At 45.9% G+C, this 10,024-nt stretch overlaps 1 protein-coding gene across 1 annotated transcript; it reads left to right on the top strand.

The window, feature by feature from the left end:
• Positions 1-489: 489 nt before the first annotated feature.
• LOC134033827 (neuronal acetylcholine receptor subunit non-alpha-3-like) lies at positions 490-8,491 on the top strand. Its single transcript, XM_062478109.1, has 7 exons — positions 490-896; positions 4,424-4,575; positions 5,482-5,526; positions 5,719-5,828; positions 6,557-7,261; positions 7,395-7,611; positions 7,823-8,491. Exons 1-7 carry the CDS (start codon positions 836-838, stop codon positions 7,955-7,957), a joined length of 1,425 nt encoding a protein of 474 aa, XP_062334093.1. The 5' UTR covers positions 490-835; the 3' UTR covers positions 7,958-8,491.
• The last annotated feature ends 1,533 nt before the right edge of the window (positions 8,492-10,024 follow it).

Below are 10,024 nucleotides of genomic sequence, written 5' to 3' on the forward strand. Positions count from 1 at the left end.
CACCAAAAGGACCAGTAATGTTAAACACACACACACGCACACACACATACAGTGATAGTGATACACTCACACATACACTCATGCGAACACTCATTCTTGTAAAAGTCAGTGAGGGGAACCTGGAAAATGTTCCATAGGTCACTGCTTTTAACTAGGCTATGGGTGGGATGTCATACAAGAGAACAGACAATTGGCAATATCGTTCATCTCCTAATAAAAGTGAGCCATGTAATTTAAAGGGGGTTTCAATGCTTCCGGATAAGCTAAGCTCTCTGTGTGCCTATAGAATTGAGCTTATTGGCAATTACATAAGGCAAACCCCTACACTGCGTTCACTACACACCATGTGATTTTGTTTCCAATAAGCTGATCCGCTGATAACTATAACGCGGCTGTTTTGAAACTTTTACTTGTCCTGCAATTCTGCAATATTACGGCGCTGCGTAGGAAGCTATAGTCCGCCGTCTTTCCGCGTACTTATCCACGCCAGGGTCAACCCCCTCCGTTCTAACAGTTCACCGGATCCTGAGCATCCACCACTGGACAGCAGGATCATCCACTACGGGACAGAACGGAAACGTCGTGAGAAACATACGATGGAGGAGGGGAAAGCAGTCGGCGTCGGACAAAACGGAGTACACCATCGCTATACCGTTCCGTCGTTCATTATTTAAACGTTACATCGTTCTGGAGTGGGCTGCCATGCGCGCCCCTTGGTGATAAAACCGAGTGATCGTTGTCGCCTTGCGAAGTGCTATACATGCGACGGGACTGCGTGCTCAGAAAATGATATAATCCGCCGTGAAGACTGAATATTCGAGGTGTGATAGCGAGAATGAAGTTTACAGTCATTCTAATATGTATGTCCTTCGCCATCGGTGATGCGACGATCGAAGGTAAGAAGGGTTGGCATGATGGTTAACCTGCCGCCGACGTTATGAATCATATAAAGGTTATCTGATCAAACTAAACCTAAAACCGTTTCTGTGGGTTGAATCGTGTGGAATAATTTAAATGCACGTGAATCTGATGCATCCATTGTAGGTTTTTAGATCAGTACTGACAGGACCCGAAAACCACTCAAAACAAACCGACCGTTCAAATGCCGAAAGGAGAGTGGCGTGGGCAGCTCAGGTAGCTGATTGGAATATAAAAGGGGGCCGGTTGAATTAATGTAACCAACTCAAAGAGAACCTACGAATAATACAATGTTGATTTATCTATTTAACGGCAGTGCACGCAGCGCCCTCCCGGGGTGAGGCAAAGCACTCCTCATGTCCTTGTTCAAGCAAACACAAATATTTCCATCCCAAACAATTATTAAACAAGCTCGTTAACTAACGATAAATGCAATACATTATCTCTGTGTGTGGCTAAGTAATGCCTCCTCAAAGCTGAGCCTCGGTACCACTACAATCGGGAAGCAATCTGGAGATAGCATGCATCCTGCCTGTCAAGGTTTTGTATGTGTATTTATTAGAATGTATGTGTTATGTTATGTATGAAACTGTCTGTATGTGTTTTTGCTGTGTGTCTGTCTATAGTTTAATGTTGATGGGGATGACAGTTCAATAGAAGTGATTTATAGACCTCGGACACCATTCAGCCCCCAGTCCTGTCCTATATGAGCAGTAATGGCTAAGGTGTAGCACAGGACTGTCAGTGTAGCAGCAACAAGCCCCACAGGTCTGACTGTAAACAGAGATGAAGTGTCCATAGAGAACACACACACCCATGGAACACGAAAGAACCCTACCCCTCTGTCTATTGGATCTACACATGACTGTGAGAGGATGTTTAGGTTAATAATTTTGACTGTGCACACACATACGCACACCTTGCCTCAAGGGGAGATTAGGGGTAGGGTTAATCTTTTTGAAAAGTGCCAACTCCCGGTGGGGTACTTGTCCTGTTTAATTCTCAGAAAACTACAGTTTAGTTGCAGAGTAGGAGGAAGGTCACAAACACACATCTGGTATTTGTGTCTAGAGGTTATGAGCTATGATGCACGGCCACCATTTTGTGTCGCAGATTGACTCACTCCTGTGTCCACAGTTGCACTGGATATATTTAGAAAGTCATCCACCCCGATGCAACTGGATAATGGCTTTGCAATGGTGGGGACCTTAGGCTAGCTCACAGGAGTGTTGTGAATTCCCCTTCTAGAAGTTTCTCCTGTCGTGACTCCACAGTGAACAGATGGTGCCACAGTAACATTGTCAATATACCATCGTCTGTCCCATAGGGAGATTTAGATTAGCTCAGGTGGGGGTGTATTCTGAGCGCTGGGTCTCCCCCTGTCTCGATCCATCACTGACAAAGTTCTGTGGACAACTCTACACACTTCTGTAAGCGCACACACTCATTTAAAAGTTAAAAGTACACTATGACCTTTAGTAGAGAACTCATGCGCAAGCTGTGTGCCCATGCTGATCAATAAACAAAGCCACAGTTTCACTCTGTTGCACCGACACACATGCACACACAATGTCCCCTGCATCCTAATTCAATCACTTAGGTGATCCCCATCCCCCTAACCAGCTCAAAATCAATACTGTCTGTTACCTCTACTCAATCACACACACTGGAAGCTTACACACACACACACACTTCTCCTTAGAAGAAAAATACATACATTTATGTATCATATAGTTGTCCAAAGTTCCAGTAAATTCTAGGTTTTGTCAGGTAGAGGTGTCTAGATAACGTTAGATAAGGTTGTATTGTAGCTTAACCCTTGTGCTGCCTTCGGGTCACATGACCCAATTTTACCCAATACAAAAACAAATAAAAATAATTTTATTTTAACCCTCGCAATGTGGGGGGTCTGAGACAGCCCAACGGTTAAAAGAAAATGATTCACTTTGTTTTTGTATGAGGTAAAGTTGTCGCAATACGACGGTGGGTCACAATGACTGATGGGTCAGAATGACCCGAAGATAACACAAGGGTTAATCAGTGTTTTAAATCTCACCTTTATGGCAATGAACTGATGCAATGCGGGGTAATGTGGTAGTGTATCTCACACAGACACTGGGCCAAGCTATACGGGCCATCCAGAGTGGTTTATGTGCTATAGTGTGTGTGTGTTTGTGTGTTTGATATTCTGGTCCCAAGCAATAAATCTGACAGTCAGTTCCTAATGACTAAAACCTCTCACACACCTTCAGCCCTTTTTTCATCACCCCATCCGTTTCTCTGATCTATCTGTTCATTTACTGTATTTATTGTGGCAGTTCCGAGGTGTGTGCGTGTTGTATGTACGGGTGGGGGTCTATAAAGGAACAGGAAAGGCAGGGAGGGTTGATGGAGGAGGGAGAGAGAGACACACACACACAGAATTACAAACAAAGGTATTCTCCCTCTCTGGCCTCAATTCCTTTTCACACAATTCCCACTCTCTCTCTGTCTTTCTTCCTCCGCTCCATCTCTCACAATGCTCTTAGTTTGGGCCACTAGATTCCAATTTTTCTCTTTCACGCCTCCTGCTCTCATCCCTCCTAGACTCTCTCTTTCTGTTCCCTATCTGGACCTCTTTTATTCCAGTGTATTTCTCTCTCCTTCCCCCTTCTCCCCCTCTCCAACCTCCCTTTCAAATTCTCACTTTCTTTCTCTTCTCTCACTCTCCCTGTTCTTTCAGATGAGAGAGTATTGGACAGACAGCATGGATCTCAGTCTCAACTCCATCAGCTTTGCCCCCTCCTCCTCTCTCTCTCTCTTTCCCTCTTTCTCTGTCCATCCCTCCAAAGGCAAAGCCACTGCCAAATATCACTCTCTAATGCCAGTGAGCGCTTTAAGCCTCTCGTCCAGTCTCAAGGCTCCACACAGACACACATCCAGACAGTCACTCTCAATACACACTGTAACACTTCTGACACGAATACTGCTGGAAGGACCAAGAATCAAATGTCATAGTTTATAATATGAAATATGTATACATCTTTGGTACACTGCACAAATAGCATTCAAGTACACACCTGCTCTTGATAACTAATTGGTTAACTGAACACATGGTTCTATAGTTGCCTCCTGTAGAGAAGCGGTCTGTCTGCATGTGCTGTAAGAGTTTTATTACTTTCTCCATGTTTACCATGTCTCTCCAGTGGTTGGCTGCACATGCCACTCTGTGCTCGACTAGTCTCCCCTGGCGAGTGCCTTGTCAGAGGTGATCATGTCACTTTGATCGTTTCTTCAGCCTGGGGAGCCGTGAGGTGTTTTCTGAGCCAAAGCAGACTGTCAGTTTGGTTTGTGCGTGTGTGTGTGTGTGTTCTGAATCCAAAATGAACCAAATTAAATATTCCACCCACCTGCGGAGACTCAGGGAAGTGAGCAGGTTGTGTGTGTGTGTGTGTGTGTGTGTGTGTGTGTATGAGTATGAGTCACACGCTCACCTATGCCTTTCTTGCCCCCCCCCTCCCCCCAGCTCCAGAGGACTTTGTATCCCTGGCGGAAATGGAGGACGCATTGCTGAAGAACCTCTTCCGTGGGTACCAGAAGTGGGTGCGGCCCGTCCTGCACGCCAACGACACCATCACAGTACGCTTTGGACTCAAGATCTCACAGCTGGTCGATGTGGTGAGGACCCACACTTATGGTGGAGCTGTCCGTGGTGCTGAATATCCAGTGCATAGTGATGCATGCGCGACAGGAGAGCTGTCCGTGGTGCCTAAACAACAGGCATTTCTGTATTTTTGCAAAGCTGACCATGGTGCTAAAGTCCAATGCAAACAGGTGTCACCTTCTCCTCAGGGAGCTGTCCATGGTGCACCCCATATGGTCAACTCTTAGTCCTAATCTCATGTCTGTCTCAGCAGGCACAGAGTTTAGGGAAGAAGGACTAAGAAAAAGGAGAAGGATCAGAAAGACATGCTTGTTTAGAGTGCAGGGGGAGGAGAGAAGGGAGATAAAGAGCCTATTCTCAGGGAGGAGAAGGGGAGGACAGCGGATAGAGACATTGTTATTTAGAAGGATGGAGAGGTGGACAGAAAACCAAGGAGGAGTGGCAGAGATTAGGGAGAGTGGTTGTTTCGGGAGGTTAAGGGGAGGATAGAGGGAGGGAAGGGGAGAGAAAGATATGTGGTTTAGTAATGATAGGGATGTCATGGATGAGAGGTGAGGACAAGAAAAATAGGCGAGAGTGAGATGGAAGAAAGGTGGTTACTTTGAAAGAGGGAGAGAGAGCGAGAGAGAGAGAGAATCTAAAGTGGGCATCTTTCTACAGGAAAGAAACTAATGGGACCATTGGGCCGAGAAGAGCCAGATAGCATGCATTATTTACACTGGCTTCTAGACACACACACATGCACATGCACACACACACACCCAATGTGTCACAGTGACTAACTTAATATGCAATGACACACCCACACCCACATAGAAATGTGGTCTCATACTGCCCTCTCTTGGACATGTGTCCACATTGCAGTTGTTAGTGTGGCTGTCCTAACCACCTTTCTCTGACATGTCCCCTGTCTCTCGCAGGATGAGAAGAACCAGCTTATGACCACCAATGTCTGGCTATGGCAGGTAAGGAACATTTCACTGTTCAATTTGTTTGTCCTGTCCATGATTTTGTTGGAATAAACTATTATGAATAGATTCATCTTATGAACTTGTTTCCTGTTGTATTGCATTGTTTTATCTGTGTGTCTCATTTGTGGTGTGTGGTTTGGGGTGGTGTGTGTGTGGGTGTGTTGTTGGGGTGTGGTGTCATTGCAGGAGTGGGTGGATGTAAAGCTGAAATGGGACCCAAATGACTACGGAGGAATCACTTCCATCAGAGTTCCCTCCGAGACAATATGGCTGCCGGACATCGTCCTGTATGAAAAGTATGTTCCATACCTAGAAACCACAGACTTTTATTATTTACTAATAGTACAGTACCGGTACTGTTTGAATTGCGATTCCATCTTCTACTGCCGGGTAACGTCGTAGAATAATCTTCAAAGGGGGTTCTTTATTAATGAATGAATGCAATGAGTAGGCTAAATGCCTGAAAATATCACGGGAAGGGAAAAACTTAAAAGGACGTTTAAGTCATAGAGATTAGGTCAATTTGTACACCAGTCTGCCAAATGTATTCGTTTTGATTCAACGATGAGGCTGCCTCTTGCCTCTTGGGGAAATGAGAAGACATCCATTTCATTCTACACTTCACTCGTATTTTCAGTTGTAAATGAGCAGCAAAAAAAATGCTTTTAAATCTATGTCATCTTTATAAATAATAAGTATGCATTTTTATATAAAATACAGAAATATCAGTTGTAAAAATGTCATTAAAAAACGGACCCCTGTCCAACCGACGCAAGCAAGCACACCCTACAATTTCCCCAGAAATTGTACCCTCTCTAGTTATTATTATTATAGGAGTAGTATTTATTTGAGTGTGTGAGGCCCATGGTTTGGTATAACTTGCTTCGAATGCCACCTCCTCCTTCACCAACTACATGTTCTGTTTCCAAACCAACCCTTCCCTCTCCTTGTCTGATCACCCCCGCTACCCTCTTCCCTCGCTCTCTGCCCTGTCTCTGCACCCCACCCCCTCTCAACCGACTAGTGCCGACGGACGATTCGAGGGCTCGCTAATGACCAAGGCCATCGTGCGCTCGGACGGCACCATCGTGTGGCGCCCGCCGGCCAGCTACAAGTCCTCCTGCACCATGGACGTCACCTTCTTCCCCTTCGACCGGCAGAACTGCCCCATGAAGTTCGGCTCGTGGACCTACGACGGCAACATGGTGGACCTGGTCCTCATCGACCACTACGTGGATCGCAAGGACTTCTTCGACAACGGCGAGTGGCAGATCCTCAACGCCACGGGGGCGACGGGCAGCCGGCACGACGGCGTGTACTGGTACCCGTTCTTGACGTACTCCTTCATCCTGAAGAGGCTCCCGCTCTTCTACACGCTCTTCCTCATCATCCCGTGCCTGGGCCTGTCCTTCCTCACCGTGCTCGTGTTCTACCTGCCCTCGGACGAGGGCGAGAAGCTCTCGCTGTCCACCTCCGTCCTGGTGTCGCTCACCGTCTTCCTGCTCGTGATCGAGGAGATCATCCCGTCGTCCTCCAAGGTCATCCCGCTCATCGGCGAGTACCTGCTCTTCATCATGATCTTCGTCACCTTCTCCATCATCGTCACCGTCTTCGTTATCAACGTGCACCACCGCTCGTCTGCCACCTACCACCCCATGGCCCCCTGGGTAAAGACTCTGTTCCTCCAGAGGCTACCCAGACTGCTTTGCATGAGAGGGCACACGGACAGGTAACGGGCAATAAAACAACAAATGTATGTGTATAGAAAGATTTTCTTCGGGAAATCGAGTAATGCATCACAGATCATGAATTGAATCATGAATGGCTTTGTTCATCTCAACTGAGGTACTGGTTGTTGCCAGGTACCACTATCCAGACATAGAGCTGCGTAGCCCAGAGTTGAAGCCCCGTGGAGCTGCCGGGAAGAGGGGGGCGTCGGGCCAGGGCCAAGGCCCACAGAGAGGACCTGGCCCTGGGAAGGAGGATGAGAATCACGCCTGGCTGGCCATGCTGGAGAAAGCCACCAACTCTGTCCGCTACATCAGCCGGCACATTAAGAAGGAGCACTTCATCAGAGAGGTGTGTGTGTGTACGAGAGGAGTAGAGGATCCTAGATTTCCATTCCTTTGCCTGTTTGTCTGCCTTTCAACCCCCCATCTCTTCTGTTTGCTCTGTAATCTATTAATGTTTTTTTACTCGTCTTTTCTCTTGTCCTCCTTCTCCCTCTCTCTCCTTCCTTCCCCCACTCCCTGTCTTATGTTCCCCCTCCTCCCTCGCTCCCTCTCTCCAGGTGGTCCAGGATTGGAAGTTCGTAGCCCAGGTGTTGGACCGGATCTTTCTGTGGGCCTTCCTAACCGTGTCTATCCTGGGAACTGTTCTCATCTTCACTCCAGCACTGAATATGTACCTAACCACTCCGCCCTAGACACACACGCACACATACCCTTAACCTCCCCCGCATGGGCACCACACTAGCTAATTCAGTCCTAAAACTGTACCCCCCCCACCACGGACCACCATCTCTTTTTAGTCTCCCAGATGTCAGCAGATTTCTTACTCAAGTAATGATGTTTCAGAATAATCTCTTTCGAACATATACTTGTCTTATACAACTTATACCTGTACATACATTTACTGTTTAACTGTGTAATCCACTGAATTTGGGCCAAAAGGCTTGGTTTGTAACCCCCAATACCTAGCCGTGTAAGATCAATGCACATGGAGATATATAAGCAATAACAAAGCCATGCATTGTCAGCCATATCATATCTGTATATGATTTCAATGTTTACATCTTTACTTATGTTGGTTCACCATAGCAATTTAGATATATTGCATCAACGTCAATGTATTTATGCACAATGTCATTGCAATGACCCACTCAAGTTGTATGCTGTCTCACTTCACGTCTCTATCTTGTTCATGATATTGATCATATGATTGATATTAAAATCTGATTAAAATAGGAATGCCTTTTTTTCATTTAATTTGTACAAAATACAATTTATGGTCACGATTAGACAGTGATGTTGAAAAACTACTTGTGACTTTTGTTGAAGTGCCACAAATTTACCACAGGATTGAAGCATTTTCCCAAAGCATTCACAGTAACACTAGCCTGCTACAGTGTATATTCAGTTTGTCTGCCGAAACTGTTGGACGAATGTAGGGGTGACAACACCTATTGGTGGCAGCAGAGCCGGCCCGAGGAATAAGCAAACTAAGCAGCTGCTTAGGGCCCCCTGGCCACCAGAGGGCCCCCAATAGCACATGAAATAACAGCTTAATTTAAAATTTTTATATTTTATGTTAATGATAATTATACAAATTCAGAGGGGCCCCGAAATCAATTATGCTTAAGGCCCCATAAAGGCTTGGGCCGACCCTGGGTGGCAGTTGTTTTAAATTTCACAGCACACCAAAATAATTCACCCAAGTTTCAAAATGACTGCTTTGTGGGTGTACTTAAGTAGGGTCTGCCATTCTAAACTCAGGACAACCTAATATTCCACCACGATGAGAACATCTCCACTACTCTGACCCAGTTTAGGGGAACCATGCCTCTCCTGACGTCTCTTGTCAAAATTGCATTTCTCCCAAGGCAAGATACTTTTTTTACCTTCTGAATCTGTGTTTAAAAAGTCTGATCTCACCCCTCTTCTCTATAATTTAGATCTACTGAGTCTGTACGACTGGTGTGAGTATGTGCGCGTGTATGTGACAGCTTGTCTGTGCGTGCTGCATGCTAACTTCACACACCAAGCACTTGCTAGTGTGAGCCAGCAGATTAGAGTACAACTGAAATACAAATACAAACAACGCCTTAAACAAACAACGTTAAGCATAAATTACCCAGACTGCCATGCTGCCATGAAGTAGACTCTGCATACCTTAAGAACAAGTCTTGTTAGAAAATCGATTGAGGTCACTTTAAAAGCTGGAGATGTAAAATGTTATATTAGCATTTTTATTTATTGCGGTTGCTTAAGGCTACTGCGCAATACATGTACCAACTTGCTCACTGATGAAAAGGTGCACCAAGAACAAAGTTTTAAAGACGCCAACTCATCAAGTCATGTCACTAACGTGAGTTGTTCTGACCTCTCACGTATGCGAGTTTCTCTCGCTCTCGCGCACGTTCTCTCTCTCTCTCTCTCTCTCTCTCTCTCTCTCTCTCAAGATCTTCTCTATCTCTTTTTTCTCTGTCTTCCCTTTCTCTCTTTCTCTCTCTGTCTCTATCTCTGTCTCTATCTCTGTCTCTCTGTCTCTGTGCCTCTCTCCCCAGGCCAAAGGATGCTTATGCGAGTTGACGGACGTCCGCGCGCCGGACTGGTTTTTAAAAGGCGTGGGATGTTCTGCCTCTGATGCTCCGAGACACAGAGTACCCGACTTGTAAATCCGATTCACAAGGTGGAGCGGAGTTTTAGAGAGAGAGAGAGAGAGAGAGAGAGTGTGTGTGTGTGTGTGAGAGAGAGAGAGAGAGAGCAAGAGA

The sequence above is a fragment of the Osmerus eperlanus genome, chromosome 14 (assembly GCF_963692335.1).
Source record: "Osmerus eperlanus chromosome 14, fOsmEpe2.1, whole genome shotgun sequence".
In the NCBI taxonomy this organism is placed as follows: Eukaryota; Metazoa; Chordata; class Actinopteri; order Osmeriformes; family Osmeridae; genus Osmerus; species Osmerus eperlanus.

Excerpts from the sequence above, each read along its gene's own strand:
- LOC134033827 (XM_062478109.1), top strand. The coding sequence starts at position 836 with ATGAAGTTTACAGTCATTCTAATATGTATGTCCTTCGCCATCGGTGAT. Across the intron at positions 7,262-7,394 it reads ATGAGAGGGCACACGGACAG|GTACCACTATCCAGACATAG; the intron begins GTAACGGGCAAT and ends GGTTGTTGCCAG. Across the intron at positions 7,612-7,822 it reads AGGAGCACTTCATCAGAGAG|GTGGTCCAGGATTGGAAGTT; the intron begins GTGTGTGTGTGT and ends CCCTCTCTCCAG.